Source organism: Salvelinus namaycush, unplaced genomic scaffold, assembly GCF_016432855.1.
Source record: "Salvelinus namaycush isolate Seneca unplaced genomic scaffold, SaNama_1.0 Scaffold3376, whole genome shotgun sequence".
NCBI classification, from domain to species: Eukaryota; Metazoa; Chordata; class Actinopteri; order Salmoniformes; family Salmonidae; genus Salvelinus; species Salvelinus namaycush.
The window spans coordinates 1,703-25,095 of NW_024060315.1; the positions used below are offsets into that span (position 1 = coordinate 1,703).

The window sequence follows — 23,393 nt, forward strand, 5'->3', positions numbered from 1 at the left end:
AGATCGTCCAGTTTGTTTTCCAGTGATTGCACGTTGGCCAATAATACAGAGGGTAGTGGTGGTTTACCTGCTCGTCGGCGAATACATACAAGGCACCCCGCCCTCCTCCCCCTTTTTCTCTGTCTTTTCTTCACACAGATGACGGGGATTTGGGCCTTGTTTCGACAAAGCAGTATATCCTTCGCGTCAGACTCATTAAAGAAAAATCTTTGTCCAGTTTGAGGTGAGTTCTGATGTCCAGAAGCTCTTCTCGGTCATAAGAGACGGTAGCAGCAACATTATGTACAAAATTAGTTACAAACAATGTGAAAAAACTAACAAAATAGCTAGGACCCCGTAAATGGCAGCCATCCCCTCCGGCACCACTATCACATTGTCCTACCCTCTCGGTTGAAGAGAAACTCAGGGAGGTATAGAGGAGTTACAGACAGGTATAGAGATGTGTGGTCTTTCCCTCTCGGTTGAAGAGGAACTCAGGGAGGTAAAATAACTCTGGTTAACACTCCTTGTGTTACAGAGGTGTGTGTGTGTGGTCTATTCTCCTACCCTCTCTGTTGAAGAGGAACTCAGGGAGGTAATAGAACTCTGGTTAACACTCCTTGTGTTACAGAGGTGTGTGTGTGTGGTCTATTCTCCTACCCTCACTGTTGAAGAGGAACTCAGGGAGGTAATAGAACTCTGGTTAACACTCCTTGTGTTACAGAGGTGTGTGTGTGTGGTCTATTCTCCTACCCTCTCTGTTGACCAGGAACTCCGGGAGGTAAAAGAACTCCGGTATTAGCTCCTTGACGTCAGTCATGCTCTCGAACGAGGAGAGACGCCATGTTGTATTCATAGAGTGGAAGGTCCGGTCAGGGATATCAAAGCTCTGGTCTGGAACACACACACACACACACACACACACACACACACACACACACACACACACACACACACACACACACACACACACACACACACACACTAATTAAACCTGTGTTCTGATGATACAGGACCAACACAGTGTCTTTATCTTGGTGAATGAGCAGACTTCCTTTCATTGCCTTGTGAACCACCGCTTCTGCATTCAATTACACTTCTATCAACAAAGATGAGAGGCTTCGGAGGAAGAGCATTGGAAAGACACGAACAGAGGAAGAGAAATGGAAGGGGAGAAGAGGGGGACAGAGAGAAGTTTGAGTGTGAAAAGGGGGAGAGAAAGCCTATCAGAGGAAGCCTTTGATGCATGGCCTGCCATTGGATCAGATCAGTCTTAGATCAGGACGTTGTTCTCAGAACACGGCGCTACAACAGCCTCAGCCTCAGGATCATGCTAATAACACAATACAGATGGCAGTGATCAGCCTCAGGATCATGCTAATAACACAATACAGATGGCAGTGATCAGCCTCAGGATCATGCTAATAACACAATACAGATGGCAGTGATCAGCCTCAGGATCATGCTAATAACACAATACAGATGGCAGTGATCAGCCTCAGGATCATGCTAATAACACAATACAGATGGCAGTGATCAGCCTCGGGATCATGCTAATAACACAATACAGATGGCAGTGATCAGCCTCAGGATCATGCTAATAACACAATACAGATGGCAGTGATCAGCATCAGGATCATGCTAATAACACAATACAGATGGCAGTGATCAGCCTCAGGATCATGCTAATAACACAATACAGATGGCAGTGATCAGCCTCAGCCTCAGGATCATGCTAATAACACAATACAGATGGCAGTGATCAGCCTCAGGATCATGCTAATAACACAATACAGATGGCAGTGATCAGCCTCAGGATCATGCTAATAACACAATACAGATGGCAGTGATCAGCCTCGGGATCATGCTAATAACACAATACAGATGGCAGTGATCAGCCTCAGGATCATGCTAATAACACAATACAGATGGCAGTGATCAGCCTCAGGATCATGCTAATAACACAATACAGATGGCAGTGATCAGCCTCAGCCTCAGGATCATGCTAATAACACAATACAGATGGCAGTGATCAGCCTCAGGATCATGCTAATAACACAATACAGATGGCAGTGATCAGCCTCAGCCTCAGGATCATGCTAATAACACAATACAGATGGCAGTGATCAGCCTCAGGATCATGCTAATAACACAATACAGATGGCAGTGATCAGCCTCGGGATCATGCTAATAACACAATACAGATGGCAGTGATCAGCCTCAGGATCATGCTAATAACACAATACAGATGGCAGTGATCAGCATCAGGATCATGCTAATAACACAATACAGATGGCAGTGATCAGCCTCAGGATCATGCTAATAACACAATACAGATGGCAGTGATCAGCCTCAGCCTCAGGATCATGCTAATAACACAATACAGATGGCAGTGATCAGCCTCAGGATCATGCTAATAACACAATACAGATGGCAGTGATCAGCCTCAGGATCATGCTAATAACACAATACAGATGGCAGTGATCAGCCTCGGGATCATGCTAATAACACAATACAGATGGCAGTGATCAGCCTCAGGATCATGCTAATAACACAATACAGATGGCAGTGATCAGCCTCAGGATCATGCTAATAACACAATACAGATGGCAGTGATCAGCCTCAGCCTCAGGATCATGCTAATAACACAATACAGATGGCAGTGATCAGCCTCAGGATCATGCTAATAACACAATACAGATGGCAGTGATCAGCCTCAGCCTCAGGATCATGCTAATAACACAATACAGATGGCAGTGATCAGCCTCAGGATCATGCTAATAACAAAATACAGATGACAGTGATCAGCCTCAGCCTCAGGATCATGCTAATAACACAATACAGATGGCAGTGATCAGCCTCAGGATCATGCTAATAACACAATACAGATGGCAGTGATCAGCCTCAGGATCATGCTAATAACACAATACAGATGGCAGTGATCAGCCTCAGGATCATGCTAATAACACAATACAGATGGCAGTGATCAGCCTCAGCCTCAGGATCATGCTAATAACACAATACAGATGGCAGTGATCAGCCTCAGGATCATGCTAATAACACAATACAGATGGCAGTGATCAGCCTCAGGATCATGCTAATAACACAATACAGATGGCAGTGATCAGCCTCAGCCTCAGGATCATGCTAATAACACAATACAGATGGCAGTGATCAGCCTCAGCCTCAGGATCATGCTAATAACACAATACAGATGGCAGCGATCAGCCTCAGGATCATGCTAATAACACAATACAGATGGCAGTGATCAGCCTCAGGATCATGCTAATAACACAATACAGATGGCAGTGATCAGCCTCAGGATCATGCTAATAACACAATACAGATGGCAGTGATCAGCCTCGGGATCATGCTAATAACACAATACAGATGGCAGTGATCAGCCTCAGGATCATGCTAATAACACAATACAGATGGCAGTGATCAGCCTCAGGATCATGCTAATAACACAATACAGATGGCAGTGATCAGCCTCAGGATCATGCTAATAACACAATACAGATGGCAGTGATCTTTTATATGCCGCTGAACGAAAATAGCAATTCTTAAGAAGAGAGGGTTTACGTCAGCTACATTAGCAGTACACATCTGTGTGGGTGTCTTACCCTGGTAGGCCAGGAACATCTTGGTGAATGGAGGCATGCGAACCAGGAAGTGTAGCACAGTGCCAGAGTTGGAGTAGTGAGATCCATAATGGTACGGCTGGACAGGAGGCATGGGGTCGTCTTCATGCGCACCTTTACGATACTCCTCCTCCAGGTACTGGAAGAGGAGGTAGAAGCTCCGGTTTATGCGACGTGTGTAACGAATACATTAGAAATACTGATCTCGTATTCAAGAGAAGTAGTAACCCAGTAAGGCTGTATTGAGCTGTTTACCTTATAATTGTCCACATAGCGATCCTCCTTCTCTTTAGACTGGACTGCTATGGGCTTGTTCAGGTTCCTGAAAACAGTCCAAAAGAGAAAGAAAAAAGGTCCAACTTCCTGTTCTCTGTTTTTCTTTGGTCTGTAGTACCAATTAACACGTCAGTTCGTTATAACACTGACCCCTGAGCTAACCACGTTAGTACTATAACTGACCTGTAGATGGAGCTGTCCCCCAGGTCCAGTGTCTCTGAAATGTAGTCCTTCAGTATGAAGGGGAAGACGGGGTACTGCATCAGGTCGTTGAAGCTCCGCCCAGAGTGTTTGTTGAGGTGCGTCAAGTACTCAAAGTTACTGATCTGCCCCGAGCCCCACAGGTGTGTTAACGCCGTGATGTTACCATACTCCAGGAGGTTGGGAAGGTCAGAGGTCAGGATGTTGTGGTACACGTCATCACGGAACTAAGGAAACAGGAAATTTAAAATCTAGTTTTATTGCATGTGTAATACTTTTTAAGCCATCACTTTTTTTATAGCTAGCTGCAGCTCAGTATTGTGTTATGTTATGCTAGCTGATACAATCACTTTCCACTAGCATTGCTACATGCTACAAAATGCTAGCCAGATTACATACTGAACAAAAACAAATGCAACAATTTAATTACATTTCTTTATGAAATCAGTCAAATTAAATAAATGCAATCTATTGATTAGATGACTGGGAATACAGATATACAGTTGAAGTCAGAAGTTTACATACACCTTAGCCAAATACATTTATTTCTTTCATCACATTCCCAGTGGGTCAGAAGTTTACATACACTCAATTAGTATTTGGTAGCATTGCCATTAAATTGTTTAACTTGGGTCAAACGTTTCGGGTAGCCTTCCACAAGCTTTGCACAATAAGTTGGGTGAATGTTGGCCCATTCCTCCTGACAGAGCTGGTGTAACTGAGTCAGGTTTGTAGGCCTCCTTGCTCGCACACGCTTTTTCAGTTCTGTCCACAAATTATCCATAGGATTGAGGTCAGGGCTTTGTGATGGCCACTACAATACCTTGACTTTGTTGTCCTTCAGCCATTTTGCCACAACTTTGGATCATTGTCCATTTGGAAGACCCATTTGCGACCAAGCTTTAACTTCCTGACTGATGTCTTGAGATGTTGCTTCAATATATCCACATAATTTTCCTGCCTCATGATGCCATCTATTTTGTGAAGTGCACCAGTCCCTCCTGCAGCAAAGCACCCCCAAAACATGATGCTGCCACCCCCGTGCTTCACGGTGAAATGGTGTTCTTCGGCTTGCAAGCCTCCCCCTTTTTCCTCCAAACATAACGATGGTCATTATGGCCAAACAGTTCTATTTTTGTTTCATCAGACCAGTGTACATTTCTCCAAAAAGTACGATCTTTGTCCCCATGTGCAAACCGTAGTCTGGCTTTTTTATGGTGGTTTTGGAGCAGTGGCTTCTTCCTTGCTGAGCGGCCTTTCACGTTATGTCAATATAGGACTAATTTTACAAATTTTATATAGATACTTTGTACCTGTTTCTTCCAGCATCTTCACAAGGTCCGTTGCTGTTGTTCTGGGATTGATTTGTATTTTTTGCACCAAAGTACATTCATCTCTTGGAGACAGAATGTGTCTCCTTCCTGAGCGGTATGACGGCTGCATGGTCCCATGGTGTTTATACTTGCGTACTATTGTTTGTACAGATGAACGTGGTACCTTCAGGCGTTTGGAAATTGCTCCCAAGGATGAACCAGACTTGTGGAGGTCTACAATTTTTTTCTGAGGTCTTGGCTGATTTCTTTAGATTTTCCCACGATGTCAAGCAAAGAGGCACTGAGTTTGAAGGTAGGCCTTGAAATACATCCACAGGTACACCTCCAATTGACTCAAATTATGTCAATTAGCCTATCAGAAGCTTCTAAAGCCATGACATCATCTTCTGGAATTTTCCAAGCTGTTTAAAGGCACAGTCAACTTAGTGTATGTAAACTTCTGACCCACTGGAATTGTGATACAGTGAATTATAAGTGAAATAATCTGTCTGTAAACAACTGTTGGAAAAATGACTTGTGTCATGCACAAAGTAGATGTCCTAACCGACTTGCCAAAACTATAGTTTGTTAACAAGAAATATGTGGAGTGGTTGAAAAACAAGTTTTAATGACTCCAACCTAAGTGTATGTAAACTTCCCACTTCAACTGTTCATCTGTTGCTTGCAGATACCATATAAAAATGGGCCTCAGGATCTCGTCAAGGTATTTTTATGCATTCAAATTGCCATTGATAAAATGCAATTGTGTTCGTTGTCTGTAACTTATGCCTGCCCATACCATAACCCCACCACCACCATGGGGCACTCTGTTCACAACGTTGATATCAGCAAACCGCTCGCCCACACGACGCCATACAGATGGTCTGCGGTTGTGAGGCCGGTTCGACATACTGCCAAATTCTCTAAAACGACGTTGGAGGAGGCTTATGGTAGAGAAATGAACATTCAATTCTCTGGCAACAGCTCTGGTGGACATTCCTGCAGTCAGCATGCCAATTGCTCGCTCCCTGAAAACTTGAGACATCTGTGGCATTGTGTTGTGTGACAAAACTGCACATTTTAGAGTGGTCTTTTATTGTCCCCAGCACAAGGTGCACCTGTGTAATGATCATGCTGTTTAATCAGCTTCTTCTTCTTCTTAAATCTAGAAAAGATGGGGAGATGCTGAACTATCAAACCTGGTGTGGAGGGCCAGCAGGAGACCCTGTGCTCTGTAGTCCATCCTACCTTGGTGGTGTGGAAGGCTAGCAGGAGAGTCCGTCCGTTGGTGAGGAAGATCTCTACAGCGTTGTCTCTGAGCTGCCACCACCTCTTATGGACCTCCTTTATCTCCTCATAGGTCCAGGAGAACGAGGCTGCCTCCGTCTCCCCGTGGACACTCTGTCACAACACACACACAGTGAGCAGCCAGACGACAACACCTCTGTCCTAAATGTGCAGGTGTAGAGAAAGGGTTACCTGGTTGTCATGGGCGTCAGCTGCATTATCCTCCACGAAGTACATCCCAGACTTCCCTGTGAATGCAGAGGGTCAAAAGGTCACTCTGTGAGAAGAGCACACACACCAGTAAATAGAGGCTTAGGCAGCCTCAATGGGACCTTGTCCAGAGCAAACTGACTGGACAATAAAGCTCGGAGGGGGTGTGTTCTCCTACCAAGCAGCAGCTCTCCGGAGGTCTCTCTAGAGGGAGCGACACTGATGCAGCGTCTGGTGAATCTGATTGGTTCGCTGGTGGCCTTGTCTTTCACCGTGGAGGAGAAGGAGGAGTGGGTCTTATCCTCAAACAGGAAGGACAGTGGAGCCCGCGCTGCTGGGTCTGAAAGGAGAGACAGACAGACAGGGTCAGACAGGAAGGACAGTGGAGCCCGCGCTGCTGGGTCTGAAAGGAGAGACAGACAGACAGGGTCAGACAGGAAGGACAGTGGAGCCCGCGCTGCTGGGTCTGAAAGGAGAGACAGACAGACAGGGTCAGACAGGAAGGACAGTGGAGCCCGCGCTGCTGGGTCCGAAAGGAGAGACAGACAGACAGGGTCAGACAGGAAGGACAGTGGAGCCCGCGCTGCTGGGTCCGAAAGGAGAGACAGACAGACAGGGTCAGACAGGAAGGACAGTGGAGCCCACGCTGCTGGGTCTGAAAGGAGAGACAGACAGACAGGGTCAGACAGGAAGGACAGTGGAGCCCGCGCTGCTGGGTCTGAAAGGAGAGACAGACAGACAGGGTCAGACAGGAAGGACAGTGGAGCCCGCGCTGCTGGGTCTGAAAGGAGAGACAGACAGACAGGGTCAGACAGGGTCAGACAGGAACAGACAGACAGGATATGACAGGATCAGACAGACAGGATATGACAGGATCAGACCGGGTCAGACAGACAGGATCAGACAGGGTCAGACCGGGTCAGACAGACAGGATCAGACAGGGTCAGACCGGGTCAGACAGACGGGATCAGACAGACAGGATCAGACCGGGGCAGACAGGATCAGACCGGGTCAGACAGGGTCAGACCGGGTCAGACAGACAGGGTCAGACCGGGTCAGACAGTCGGGATCAGACAGACAGGATCAGACCGGGTCAGACAGGGTCAGACCGGGTCAGACAGACGGGATCAGACAGACAGGATCAGACCGGGGCAGACAGGATCAGACCGGGTCAGACAGACGGGATCAGACAGACAGGATCAGACCGGGTCAGACAGACAGGCTCAGACAGACAGGGTCAGAGACAGGGTCAGACAGACAGGGTCAGACCAGGGCAGACATGATCAGACCGGGTCAGACAGACGGGATCAGACAGACAGGGTCAGAGACAGGGTCAGACAGACGGGATCAGACAGACAGGATCAGACCGGGTCAGACAGACGGGATCAGACAGACAGGATCAGTCAGACCGGATATGACGGGATCAGACAGACGGGATCAGACCGGGTCAGACAGACGGGATCAGACAGACAGGGTCAGAGACAGGGTCAGAGACGGGATCAGACAGACAGGGTCAGAGACAGGGTCAGACAGACGGGATCAGACCGGGTCAGACAGACGGGATCAGACAGACAGGGTCAGACAGACAGGGTCAGACCAGGGCAGACAGGATCAGACTGGGTCAGACAGACGGGATCAGACAGACAGGGTCAGAGACAGGGTCAGACAGACGGGATCAGACAGACAGGATCAGACAGACACGATCAGTTAGACCGGATATGACGGGATCAGACAGACGGGATCAGACCGGGTCAGACAGACGGGATCAGACCGGGTCAGACAGACGGGATCAGACAGACAGGGTCAGAGACAGGGTCAGAGACAGGGTCAGACAGACGGGATCAGACAGACAGGGTCAGAGATGGGATCAGACAGACAGGGTCAGAGACAGGGTCAGAGATGGGATCAGACAGACGGGGTCAGACCGGGTCAGACGGGATCAGACAGGGTCAGACCGGGTCAGACAGACGGGATCAGACAGGATCAATACGCTGGATTAAATCATAGTGGGTTTCCAGATAGTGCTCTCATAAGCGAAAATTAAGAAAAAAATGAAAAGCTCTTTATTGCAGCTGTTAGAATGTCATCCCTAGTGGTGCTGAAGATCAGACTGACTAATCATTATTATTAAGATCAGACTGACTAATCATCATTATTAAGATCAGACTGACCAATCATTATTATGAAGATCAGACTGACTAATCATTATTATGAAGATCAGACTGACCAATCATTATTATTAAGATCAGACTGACTAATCATTATTATGAAGATCAGACTGACCAATCATTATTATTACTATAGTTTAAATGCAGGTACTTGTTGGGGATGGTGAGGGTTATGGGTTATGGGTTAGGGTCAACGTACCGTCTGGCTTGCGTCGGTCTTTGAGCAGGTACTTGTTGGGGATGGTGAGGGTTAGGGGTTATGGGTTATGGGTTAGGGTCAACGTACCGTCTGGCTTGCGTCGGTCTTTGAGCAGGTACTTGTTGGGGATGGTGAGGGTTAGGGGTTATGGGTTAGGGTCAACGTACCGTCTGGCTTGCGTCGGTCTTTGAGCAGGTACTTGTTGGGGATGGTGAGGTAACACCTCTGCAGCCGTCTCCTCTCCCTGTTGGGTCCCTCTGTAGGGTCCAGCTGCCAGGAAGTAGGGTACGACATCTGGTCATACCACACAGCACTGAAAAACACATCAAATAGTATTAGCAACCAGTCACTCTATTATAAACTGGTTACCAACATTATAAACTGGTTACCAACATTATAAACTGGTTACCAACATTATAAACTGGTTACCAACACTGTAATCTGGTTACCAACATTATTAGAACAGTAAACAAGTCATTATACACTGCTCAAAAAAATAAAGGGAACACTTAAACAACACAATGTAACTCCAAGTCAATCACACTTCTGTGAAATCAAACTGTCCACTTAGGAAGCAACACTGATTGACAATACATTTCACATGCTGTTGTGCAAATGGAATAGACAAAAGGTGGAAATTATAGGCAATTAGCAAGACACCCCCAATAAAGGAGTGGTTCTGCAGGTGGTGACCACAGACCACTTCTCAGTTCCTATGCTTCCTGGCTGATGTTTTGGTCACTTTTGAATGCTGGCGGTGCTTTCACTCTAGTGGTAGCATGAGACGGAGTCTACAACCCACACAAGTGGCTCAGGTAGTGCAGCTCATCCAGGATGGCACATCAATGCGAGCTGTGGCAAGAAGGCTTGCTGTGTCTGTCAGCGTAGTGTCCAGAGCATGGAGGCGCTACCAGGAGACAGGCCAGTACATCAGGAGACGTGGAGGAGGCCGTAGGAGGGCAACAACCCAGCAGCAGGACCGCTACCTCCGCCTTTGTGCAAGGAGGAGCACTGCCAGAGCCCTGCAAAATGACCTCCAGCAGGCCACAAATGTGCATGTGTCTGCTCAAACGGTCAGAAACAGACTCCATGAGGGTGGTATGAGGGCCCGACGTCCACAGGTGGGGGTTGTGCTTATAGCCCAACACCGTGCAGGACGTTTGGCATTTGCCAGAGAACACCAAGATTGGCAAATTCGCCACTGGCGCCCTGTGCTCTTCACAGATGAAAGCAGGTTCACACTGAGCACGTGACAGACGTGACAGAGTCTGGAGACGCCGTGGAGAACGTTCTGCTGCCTGCAACATCCTCCAGCATGACCGGTTTGGCGGTGGGTCAGTCATGGTGTGGGGTGGCATTTCTTTGGGGGGGGGGGGTCGCACAGCCCTCCATGTGCTCGCCAGAGGAAGCCTGACTGCCATTAGGTACCGAGATGAGATCCTCAGACCCCTTGTGAGACCATATGCTGACACATGCACATTTGTGGCCTGCTGGAACTCCCCTCCCCAGTACTCACCGGTCCTGTGTGAGTTGTGTAACTCCCCTCCCCCAGTACTCACCGGTCCTGTGTGAGTTGTGTAACTCCCCCCCCCCCAGTACTCACCGGTCCTGTGTGAGTTGTTCAGTATAACTCACCTCCCCCAGTACTCACCGGTCGTGTGTGAGTTGTTCAGTGTAACTCCCTCCCCCAGTACTCACCGGTCGTGTGTGAGTTGCTGCCCCAGTACTCACCGGTCGTGTGTGAGTTGTTCAGTGTAACTCCCCCCCCCAGTACTCACCGGTCCTGTGTGAGTTGTTCAGTGTAACTCCCCTCCCCCAGTACTCACCGGTCCTGTGTGAGTTGTTGTGTAACTCCCCCCCCCAGTACTCACCGGTCCTGTGTGAGTTGTTCAGTGTAACTCCCTCCCCCAGTACTCACCGGTCCTGTGTGAGTTGTTCAGTATAACTCACCTCCCCCAGTACTCACCGGTCCTGTGTGAGTTGTTCAGTATAACTCACCTCCCCCAGTACTCACCGGTCCTGTGTGAGTTGTTCAGTGTAACTCCCTCCCCCAGTACTCACCGGTCGTGTGTGAGTTGCTGCCCCAGTACTCACCGGTCGTGTGTGAGTTGTTCAGTGTAACCCCCCCCCCCAGTACTCACCGGTCCTGTGTGAGTTGTTCAGTGTAACTCCCCCCCCCAGTACTCACCGGTCCTGTGTGAGTTGTTGTGTAACTCCCCTCCCCCAGTACTCACCGGTCCTGTGTGAGTTGTTCAGTATAACTCACCTCCCCCAGTACTCACCGGTCGTGTGTGAGTTGCTGCCCCAGTACTCACCGGTCGTGTGTGAGTTGCTGCCCCAGTACTCACCGGTCGTGTGTGAGTTGTTCAGTGTAACTCTCCTCCCCCAGTACTCACCGGTCGTGTGTGAGTTGTTCAGTGTAACTCTCCTCCCCCAGTACTCACCGGTCGTGTGTGAGTTGTTCAGTGTAACTCCCCCCCCCCCAGTACTCACCGGTCCTGTGTGAGTTGCTGCCCCAGTACTCACCGGTCGTGTGTGAGTTGCTGCCCCAGTACTCACCGGTCCTGTGTGAGTTGTTGTGTAACTCCCCCCCCCCCCAGTACTCACCGGTCCTGTGTGAGTTGCTGCCCCAGTACTCACCGGTCGTGTGTGAGTTGCTGCACCAGTACTCACCGGTCCTGTGTGAGTTGTTGTGTAACCCCCCCCCCCCCAGTACTCACCGGTCCTGTGTGAGTTGCTGCCCCAGTACTCACCGGTCGTGTGTGAGTTGCTGCCCCAGTACTCACCGGTCGTGTGTGAGTTGCTGCACCAGTACTCACCGGTCGTGTGTGAGTTGTTCAGTGTAACTCTCCTCCCCCAGTACTCACCGGTCGTGTGTGAGTTGCTGCACCAGTACTCACCGGTCGTGTGTGAGTTGCTGCACCAGTACTCACCGGTCGTGTGTGAGTTGCTGCACCAGTACTCACCGGTCGTGTGTGAGTTGTTCAGTGTAACTCTCCTCCCCCAGTACTCACCGGTCGTGTGTGAGTTGCTGCACCAGTACTCACCGGTCGTGTGTGAGTTGCTGCACCAGTACTCACCGGTCGTGTGTGAGTTGCTGCACCAGTACTCACCGGTCGTGTGTGAGTTGCTGCACCAGTACTCACCGGTCGTGTGTGAGTTGCTGCACCAGTACTCACCGGTCGTGTGTGAGTTGCTGCACCAGTACTCACCGGTCGTGTGTGAGTTGCTGCACCAGTACTCACCGGTCGTGTGTGAGTTGCTGCACCAGTACTCACCGGTCGTGTGTGAGTTGCTGCACCAGTACTCACCGGTCGTGTGTGAGTTGCTGCACCAGTTCCTGCCAGTGTCTTGAGGCGCTGAGGTCTATCTTATAGAGTCCTCTGATGTGCTGGATCACTTTCTTCCTCTCCATACCCTGTCTCAGTGACACATTCTGGGTGATGTCGGCAGCGATCTTAGAGATGTCCTTGGACTTACCGTCCAGACGCTGGATCAGACTGGAGAAAGGAGAGAGACGGACAATACATTGGTTTGAAACATTGTTAGAATCCGTGCCGCTGTTCTTGGTTTCTGAATTCCTCTCAAAGTACATCGGAGCTGAGGATCCATTTCAATGTCCCTTCCTCTTACCTCCTCCTCCAATGAGCTTTGAGAGGAATGGAGGGAACAAGTACTGGGGAAAGCAAGGATTTGACTGGTAGTAAGACACGGCTCTGGAGTCTAACGAACCAATCATGCTTCACCTTTTCTGTGTGTTGGAAATTTTCTTCTCCCAGGCCAGTTTACTGCTCTTCTCATCCGCCTCGTATTTCAGCTGTTCCTGTGAGATGAAACGGGACATGAATGAGACCCGTGAGATGAAACGGGACAGGGCTGGGACCCGTGAGATGAAATGGGACAGGGCTGGGACCCGTGAGATGAAACGGGACAGGGCTGGGACCCGTGAGATGAAATGGGACAGGGCTGGGACCCGTGAGATGAAATGGGACAGGGCTGGGACTAACCCAGGACTCAAGACAGTTGTAGTTCCAGAGTTGAACCCTAACCGTTGGCCAGACTGGCTAGCAATGTTATAGGGTTAGGGTAAGGTCAGTGATGTTATAGGATAAGGGTAAGGTCAGTGATGTTATAGGGTTAGGGTAAGGTCAGTGATGTCATAGGGTAAGGTCAGCGATGTTATTTGGTAAAGTCAGAGATGTTATAGGGTTAGGGTAAATTAGGAACACCTGTTCTGAGTAACGCCCTCAGAACAGCCTCAGTTCGTCAGGTCATGGACTCTACCAGGTGTCGAAAGCGTTCCACAGGGATGCTGGCCCATGTTGACTCCAATGCTTCACACAGTCGTGTCCAGTTTGCTGGATGTCCTTTGGGTGGTGGACCATTCTTGATACTCACGGAAAACGGTTGAACCCGAACCCAACTCAATGTTAGGAAGGCATTCCTAATGTTTCGTAAACTCAGTGTAGGTCCATTATAATTTATATGTACTTTTTATCTAATTTTAGACGTTCCAGAGTGGCCTGGGGTGTTCTGTTAAATTTATACTGAACAAAAATATAAAACGCAACAATTTCTAAATATTTTACTGAGTTACAGTTCACATGAGGAAATCAGTTAACTGGAATAAATTCATTAGGCCCTAATCTATGGATTTCACATGACTGGGAATACAGATATGCATCTGTTGGTCACAGATACCTTTAAATAAAGGTAGAGGCATGGATCAGAAAACCAGTCAGTATCTGGTGTGACCACCATTTGCCTCATGCAGCGCGACACATCTCCTTCACATCGAGTTGATCAGGCTGTTGATTGTGGCCAAGGAATGTTGTCCCACTCCTCTTCAATGGCTGTGTGAAACTGCTGGATATTGGCGGGAACTGGAATACGCTGTCGTACACGTCGATCCAGAGCATCCCAAACATGCTCAATGGGTGACATGTCTGATGAGTATGCAGGCTATGGAAGAACTGGGACATTTTCAGCTTCCAGGAATTGTGTACAGATCCTTGCGACATGGCGTTGTGTATTATCATGCTGAAACATGAGGTGATGGTGGAGGATGAATGGCTCGACAATGGGCCTCAGGATCTCGCCACGGTATCTCTGTGCATTCAAATTACCATTGATAAAATTCAACTGTGTTCGTTGTCTGTAGGTTATGCCTGCCGATACCATAACATTTATGGAATCTTTTATTTCAGCTCATGAAACATGGGACCAAACCGTTACATGTTTCAGTATATAAATGAAACGGCGGGCAACGGCATACATTTCAGCAAGTAAACGCCTGTTTCAGATAAACACCTGGTCTAACTGATTTGTTACCATGAATTACCATGAATTACCATGATTTACCATTAATTGTTTACAAGGTTTAATGTTTGATTTGTTACATTAAATAATTGAGTAATGACTCAAAAATTACGACAATCATCCGTTTTTATTCGCCAGTAAGAAACTGCTAGCTAACTGGCTGCTAACAGCTGAAAACTGCTAGCTAACTGGCTGCTAACAGCTGAGAACTGCTAGCTAACTGGCTGCTAACAGCTGAGAACTGCTAGCTAACTGGCTGCTAACCGCTGAGAACTGCTAGCTAACTGGCTGCTAACAGCTGAGAACTGCTAGCTAACTGGCTGCTAACAGCTGAGAACTGCTAGCTAACTGGCAAGAGCAAAAACAGTCAAATACAGGAGTACAAACCCCCAGCAATGTTTTTGAGGCATACTAAGACAAAATAAATATGACACAGTGTGTAAATGATAACACATTAGTGCAGGAAATTAATGGTGGAGTTAAACAATGAACTATGTAAACTATGTTGTGTACATTAAGGAAATAGATGCCTGGCTCAAATAGATGCCTGGCTCAAACAAAAGCCTGGCTCTAATAAAAGCCTGGCTTAAATAGAAGCTTAGCTTAAATATAAGCCTGGCTTAAATAGAAGCCTGGCTTAAATAGAAGCCTGTTCAGTGATTTAAGCAAATAAACATCCAGTCTATGAATTTAAGTTTTACGGAATATATATGTAGATATTTTTGTTCTCAAACCTCCCCGGGCTGGATCCGGCCTGTGGGCCGTAGTTTGCCCACCCGTATTATAAGGTTAGGTAAAGGTTATAGGGTCAGGGTAAAGGTAAAGGTTACCTCTTTGATAGCCTTGAGCAGGTCTGGTTTGTACGGTGCGCTGGGCGGGATGCAGCGATGACCCCACAGCTTCAGTGATGACATGAAACTGCACACAGTACTCTGCTCCTCTTTGGTCAGAGCATCTTTATGGTCATGGAGCATCTCATACAGATACATGGCTAGCTTGGGACCATGCTGAGAGAGGAGAGAGGTGAGGGGAGGGGAGAGAGTGGAGGGGAGAGAGAGGAGAGGGGGGGGTGGAGAGAGGGGGATAGAGAGAGGAGAGGGGAGAGTGGAGTGGAGGGGGAGAGAGAGAGGAGAGGGGAGGGAGAGAGGAGAGAGAGAGGAGAGAGGAGGGGAGGGGAGAGTGGAGGGGAGAGAGAGAGGAGAGTGGAGGGGAGAGAGAGAGGAGAAGGGAGGGGAGAGTGGAGGGGCGAGAGAGAGGGAAGAGAGAGAGAGAGAGAGAGAGAGGGTAGAGAGAGGAGAGAGGAGAGGAGAGAGAGAGAGAGGGGGGAGAGAGAGGGGAGAGAGAGAGAGAGAGGGTAGAGAGAGAGAGAGAGGAGAGAGGGGAGAGGAGAGGGGAGAGAGAGTCCATCCTTCATCTATCACAGACCAGACTGACCTACAGTAACCCCCCCCCCCGGAGGAGGAACAGTAAGACAGACCAGTCTGACCTACAGTAACCCCCCCCTGGAAGAGGAACAGTAAGACAGACCAGTCTGACCTACAGTAACCCCCCCCGGAGGAGGAACAGTAAGACAGACCTACAGTAACCCCCCCTGGAGGAGGAACAGTAAGACATACCAGTCTGACCTACAGTAACCCCCCCCTGGAGGAGGAACAGTAAGACAGACCAGTCTGACCTACAGTAACCCCCCCCTGGAGGAGGAACAGTAAGACATACCAGTCTGACCTACAGTAACCCCCCCTGGAGGAGGAACAGTAAGACAGACCAGTCTGACCTACAGTAACCCCCCCCTGGAAGAGGAACAGTAAGACAGACCAGTCTGACCTACAGTAACCCCCCCCGGAGGAGGAACAGTAAGACAGACCTACAGTAACCCCCCCTGGAGGAGGAACAGTAAGACAGACCAGTCTGACCTACAGTAACCCCCCCCCCAGAGGAGGAACAGTAAGACAGACCAGTCTGACCTACAGTAACCCCCCCCCTGGAAGAGGAACAGTAAGACAGACCAGTCTGACCTACAGTAACCCCCCCCTGGAGGAGGAACAGTAAGACAGACCAGTCTGACCTACAGTAACCCCCCCCTGGAGGAGGAACAGTAAGACAGACCAGTCTGACCTACAGTAACCCCCCCCTGGAGGAGGAACAGTAAGACAGACCAGTCTGACCTACAGTAACCCCCCCCTGGAAGAGGAACAGTAAGACAGACCAGTCTGACCTACAGTAACCCCCCCCCCCCCCCCCCTGGAAGAGGCACAGTAAGACAGACCAGTCTGACCTACAGTAACCCCCCCCAGAGGAGGAACAGTAAGACAGACCTACAGTAACCCCCCCCTGGAGGAGGAACAGTAAGACAGACCAGTCTGACCTACAGTAACCCCCCCTGGAGGAGGAACAGTAAGACAGACCAGTCAGACCTACAGTAACCCCCCCCTGGAAGAGGAACAGTAAGACAGACCAGTCTGACCTACAGTAACCCCCCCTGGAGGAGGAACAGTAAGACAGACCAGTCTGACCTACAGTAACCCCCCCCTGGAAGAGGAACAGTAAGACAGACCAGTCTGACCTACAGTAACCCCCCCCCTGGAAGAGGAACAGTAAGACAGACCAGTCTGACCTACAGTAACCCCCCCCTGGAGGAGGAACAGTAAGACAGACCAGTCTGACCTACAGTAACCCCCCCCTGGAAGAGGAACAGTAAGACAGACTAGTCTGACCTACAGTAACCCCCCCCGGAGGAGGAACAGTAAGACAGACCAGTCTGACCTACAGTAACCCCCCCCTGGAGGAGGAACAGTAAGACAGACCAGTCTGACCTACAGTAACCCCCCCCTGGAAGAGGAACATTAAGACAGACCAGTCTGACCTACAGTAACCCCCCCCGGAGGAGGAACAGTAAGACAGACCAGTCTGACCTACAGTAACCCCCCCCTGGAAGAGGAACAGTAAGACAGACCAGTCTGACCTACAGTAACCCCCCCCCCTGGAAGAGGAACAGTAAGACAGACCAGTCTGACCTACAGTAACCCCCCCCCCTGGAAGAGGAACAGTAAGACAGACCAGTCTGACCTACAGTAACCCCCCCCCCCTGGAAGAGGAACAGTAAGACAGACCAGTCTGACCTACAGTAACCCCCCCCTGGAAGAGGAACAGTAAGACAGACCAGTCTGACCTACAGTAACCCCCCCCCCTGGAAGAGGAACAGTAAGACAGACCAGTCTGACCTACAGTAACCCCCCCTGGAGGAGGAACAGTAAGACAGACCAGTCTGACCTACAGTAACCCCCCCTGGAGGAGGAACAGTAAGACAGACCAGTCTGACCTACAGTAACCCCCCCCCTGGAAGAGGAACAGTAAGACAGACCAGTCTGACCTACAGTAACCCCCCCCCCCTGGAGGAGGAACAGTAAGACAGACCAGTCTGACCTACAGTAACCCCCCCCTGGAAGAGGAACAGTAAGACAGACCAGTCTGACCTACAGTAACCCCCCCCCCCCCCCCCCGGAGGAGGAACAGTAAGACAGACCAGTCTGACCTACAGTAACCCCCCCCTGGAAGAGGAACAGTAAGACAGACCAGTCTGACCTACAGTAACCCCCCCCCGGAGGAGGAACAGTACGACAGACCAGTCTGACCTACAGTAACCCCCCCCCTGGAAGAGGAACAGTAAAACAGACCAGTCTGACCTACAGTAACCCCCCCCAGAGGAGGAACAGTAAGACAGACCAGTCTGACCTACTGTTCCTCCTCCAGGGGGGGTTACTGTAAGACAGACCAGGCTGCCATGGTAACTATGAAGATGTCTCTCTGGGTTATTTCAGAGCCAAGGCCCTGGCAGCTGGACCTGTACGTACATGGGAACATGGGACTCATGAGACCTGCCCTCTCTCGCTTTCAATCTTGCTCTCTCTCTCTTTCAATCTTGCTCTCTCTCTCTTTCAATCTTGCTCTCTCTCTCTTTCAATCTTGCTCTCTCTCTCTTTCAATCTTGCTCTCTCTCTCTTTCAATCTTGCTCTCTCTCTCTCGATCTCGCCCTCTTTCTCTCTTTCAATCTTGCTCTCTCTCTCTCTTTCAATCTTGCTCTCTCTCTCTCGCCCTCTCTCTTTCGATCTTGCTCTCTCTCTCTCTCTCTCTCTCTCTCAACCTTTCATTCATTCACTCTCTCGCTCTCACCCGGGGCTGAGGCTCTCCCTGAAGATGTCTGGGCTCAGCACCTAACCCTGACCATAACAGCAACCTCAGACCTCTCACCTGAAGATGTCTGGGCTCAGCACCTAACCCTGACCCTAACAGCAACCTCAGACCTCTCACCTGGGGCTCTCCTCTGAGGATGTCTGGGCTCAGCACCTAACCCTGACCCTAACAGCAACCTCAGACCTCTCACCTGGGGCTCTCCCCTTAGGATGTCTGGGCTCAGCCCTAACAGCGACCCCTGACCTCTTACCTCTAACCCGGGGCTGAGGCTCTCCTTGAGGAAGTCAGGGTTTGCAGGGTCGAACACAAACTCTAGCGCCTCCTTCCTGTCCCTGAGGGGTAATGCAGGGGAGAGGGTGTGCACCAAGAGGCGTCCGATCTGAACCCTGAAGGTGTCCCGACACGACCACAGGATCCTCCTCCACTGCTGCCTGGGGGCCCCGCCACGACCCGTACTGCCCTGGGAGAACAAGCATAGTCCCACATTATGACGAAGTCATTTCAAACCAGATACAATGAGAAAAAAAGACAACATATACAAACGAACAAACAAACACACAAACAATGACTGCATCGCCTCTACACCTCCGTCCCTAGTACCTGGTCACACCTCCGTCCCTAGTACCTGGTCACACCTCCGTCCCTAGTACCTGGTCACACCTCCGTCCCTAGTACCTGGTCACACCTCCGTCCCTAGTGCCTGGACACACCTCCGTCCCTAGTGCCTGGACACACCTCCGTCCCTAGTGCCTGGACACACCTCCGTCCCTAGTGCCTGGTCACACCTCCGTCCCTAGTGCCTGGTCACACCTCCGTCCCTAGTGCCTGGTCACACCTCCGTCCCTAGTGCCTGGTCACACCTCCGTCCCTAGTGCCTGGTCACACCTCCGTCCCTAGTGCCTGGTCACACCTCCGTCCCTAGTGCCTGGTCACACCTCCGTCCCTAGTGCCTGGTCACACCTCCGTCCCTAGTGCCTGGTCACACCTCCGTCCCTAGTGCCTGGTCACACCTCCGTCCCTAGTGCCTGGTCACACCTCCGTCCCTAGTGCCTGGTCACACCTCCGTCCCTAGTGCCTGGTCACACCTCCGTCCCTAGTGCCTGGTCACACCTCCGTCCCTAGTGCCTGGTCACACCTCCGTCCCTAGTGCCTGGTCACACCTCCGTCCCTAGTGCCTGGTCACACCTCCGTCCCTAGTGCCTGGTCACACCTCCGTCCCTAGTGCCTGGTCACACCTCCGTCCCTAGTGCCTGGTCACACCTCCGTCCCTAGTGCCTGGTCACACCTCCGTCCCTAGTGCCTGGTCACACCTCCGTCCCTAGTGCCTGGTCACACCTCCGTCCCTAGTGCCTGGTCACACCTCCGTCCCTAGTGCCTGGTCACACCTCCGTCCCTAGTGCCTGGTCACACCTCCGTCCCTAGTGCCTGGTCACACCTCCGTCCCTAGTGCCTGGTCACACCTCCGTCCCTAGTGCCTGGTCACACCTCCGTCCCTAGTACCTGGTCACACCTCCGTCCCTAGTACCTGGTCACACCTCCGTCCCTAGTACCTGGTCACACCTCCATCCCTAGTACCTGGTCACACCTCCATCCCTAGTACCTGGTCACACCTCCATCCCTAGTACCTGGTCACACCTCCATCCCTAGTGCCTGGTCACACCTCCGTCCCTAGTACCTGGTCATATACAATTACAACTCCCTCCCCAGGCGTCCTATCGGTACAAAACGGAGCCACTCCCTCCCCATGCGTCCTATCGGTACAAAACGGAGCCACTCCGTCCCCATGTGTCCTATCGGTACAAAACGGAGCCACTCCCTCCCCATGCGTCCTATTGGTACAAAACGGAGCCACTCCCTCCCCAGGCGTCCTATCGGTACAAAACGGAGCCACTCCCTCCCCATGCGTCCTATAGGTACAAACGGAGCCACTCCCTCCCCATGCGTCCTATCGGTACAAAACGGAGCCACTCCCTCCCCATGCGTCCTATCGGTACAAAACGGAGCCACTCCCTCCCCAGGCGTCCTATCGGTACAAAACGGAGCCACTCCGTCCCCATGCGTCCTATCGGTACAAAACGGAGCCACTCCCTCCCCAGGCGTCCTATCGGTACAAAACGGAGCCACTCCGTCCCCATGCGTCCTATCGGTACAAAACGGAGCCACTCCCTCCCCATGTGTCCTATCGGTACAAAACGGAGCCACTCCCTCCACATGTGTCCTATCGGTACAAAACGGAGCCACTTCCTCCCCATGCGTCCTATCGGTACAAAACGGAGCCACTCCCTCCCCATGCGTCCTATCGGTACAAAACGGAGCCACTCCCTCCCCATGCGTCCTATCGGTACAAAACGGAGCCACTTCCTCCCCATGCGTCCTATCGGTACAAAACGGAGCCACTTCCTCCCCATGCGTCCTATCGGTACAAAACGGAGCCACTCCCTCCCCATGCGTCCTATCGGTACAAAACGGAGCCACTCCCTCCCCATGCGTCCTATCGGTACAAAACGGAGCCACTCCCTCCCCATGCGTCCTATCGGTACAAAACGGAGCCACTTCCTCTATTGGTTCCATTGAGATTCAGAGGGAGGTCTAACAGTCAATCATCTCACACGTCATGAGTTGTCAATGACCACTTCACAAGCAAAAGGAGAACAACAGAGATATTAAAACCAGGGTCGGGGTCCATTTCAATTCATTCAACTGAAGTAGCAAACTGAAAGTCCAATTCAGCATTTTAGTTTCCTTTCCAAATTGACTGAATGGAAACGGATTATAACCACCACTAAGCAGACTGATTATAACCACCACTAAGCAGACTGATTATAACCACCACTAAGCAGACTGATTATAACCACCACTAAGCAGACTGATTATAACCACCACTAAGCAGACTGATTATAACCACCACTAAGCAGACAGATTATAACCACCACTAAGCAGACAGATTATAACCACCACTAAGCAGACTGGTTATAACCACCACTAAGCAGACTGGTTATAACCACCACTAAGCAGACTGGTTATAACCACCACTAAGCAGACTGATTATAACCACCACTAACCAGACTGATTATAACCACCACTAAGCAGACTGATTATAACCACCACTAAGCAGACTGATTATAACCACCACTAAGCAGACTGATTATAACCACCACTAAGCAGACTGATTATAACCACCACTAAGCAGACTGATTATAACCACCACTAAGCAGACTGATTATAACCACCACTAAGCAGACTGATTATAACCATCACTAAGCAGACTGATTATAACCACCACTAAGCAGACTGATTATAACCACCACTAAGCAGACTGGTTATAACCACCACTAAGCAGACTGGTTATAACCACCACTAAGCAGACTGGTTATAACCACCACTAAGCAGACTGGTTATAACCACCACTAAGCAGACTGGTTATAACCACCACTAAGCAGACTGATTATAACCACCACTAAGCAGACTGGTTATAACCACCACTAAGCAGACTGGTTATAACCACCACTAAGCAGACTGGTTATAACCACCACTAAGCAGACTGGTTATAACCACCACTAAGCAGACTGGTTATAACCACCACTAAGCAGACTGGTTATAACCACCACTAAGCAGACTGGTTATAACCACCACTAAGCAGACTGGTTATAACCACCACTAAGCAGACTGATTATAACCACCACTAAGCAGACTGATTATAACCACCACTAACCAGACTGATTATAACCACCACTAAGCAGACTGATTATAACCACCACTAAGCAGACTGATTATAACCACCACTAAGCAGACTGGTTATAACCACCACTAAGCAGACTGGTTATAACCACCACTAAGCAGACTGATTATAACCACCACTAAGCAGACTGATTATAACCACCACTAAGCAGACTGATTATAACCACCACTAACCAGACTGGTTATAACCACCACTAACCAGACTGGTTATAACCACCACTAACCAGACTGGTTATAATCCCCACTAACCAGACTGATTATAATCCCCACTAACCAGACTGGTTATAACCACCACTAAGCAGACTGGTTATAACCACCACTAAGGAGACTGGTTATAACCACCACTAACCAGACTGATCTTGATCCCGTCCATCATCAGTCTGAGGATGTCTTTCTGGAAACTCTTCATGTTGGCCGGGGGAAGGGGGAAGGGGAGGGGAGAGGGCGGGCCAGGGGTGTGGCCTGATGAGCTGGGGATGGAGCCATCCTCCTCTGGGGCGTGGTCAACAGGGTCGACAGGGTCAGGGGAGTCTGAGAAGTTCAGCAGGTCGTAGAAGTCTTGGCTCACGTCTGGAGAGGGTGAACAGAGGTGGAGAGGGGGAACAGAGGAGGTACAGGAGGAGAGGGTTAACAGAGGAGGAGAGGAGAGGGTTAACAGAGGAGGAGAGGAGAGGGTTAACAGAGGAGGAGAGGGTTAACAGAGGAGGAGAGGAGAGGGTTAACAGAGGAGGAGAGGGGGAGAAGGGGAACAGAGGAGGTAGAGGAGGAGAGGGGGAACAGAGGAGGTAGAGGAGGAGAGGAGGAACAGAGGAGGAGGAACAGAGGAGGAGGAGGAGGAGGAGAGGGGGAACATGGGAGGAGGAGAAG

General features: G+C 50.1%; 1 protein-coding gene across 1 annotated transcript; it reads right to left on the reverse strand.

The window, feature by feature from the left end:
• Positions 1-732: 732 nt before the first annotated feature.
• LOC120040245 (lysosomal-trafficking regulator-like) lies at positions 733-23,096 on the reverse strand (the record flags this gene model as incomplete). The annotated part of the gene is made up of 13 exons (XM_038985461.1): positions 733-873; positions 3,606-3,762; positions 3,879-3,945; positions 4,083-4,327; positions 6,662-6,814; positions 6,893-6,948; positions 7,089-7,250; positions 9,445-9,590; positions 12,589-12,777; positions 13,024-13,100; positions 15,427-15,603; positions 19,039-19,248; positions 22,876-23,096. Coding segments are annotated over 13 exons (2,001 nt in total), but the record flags the coding sequence as incomplete, so codon positions are not given.
• Between the last annotated feature and the right edge of the window lie 297 nt (positions 23,097-23,393).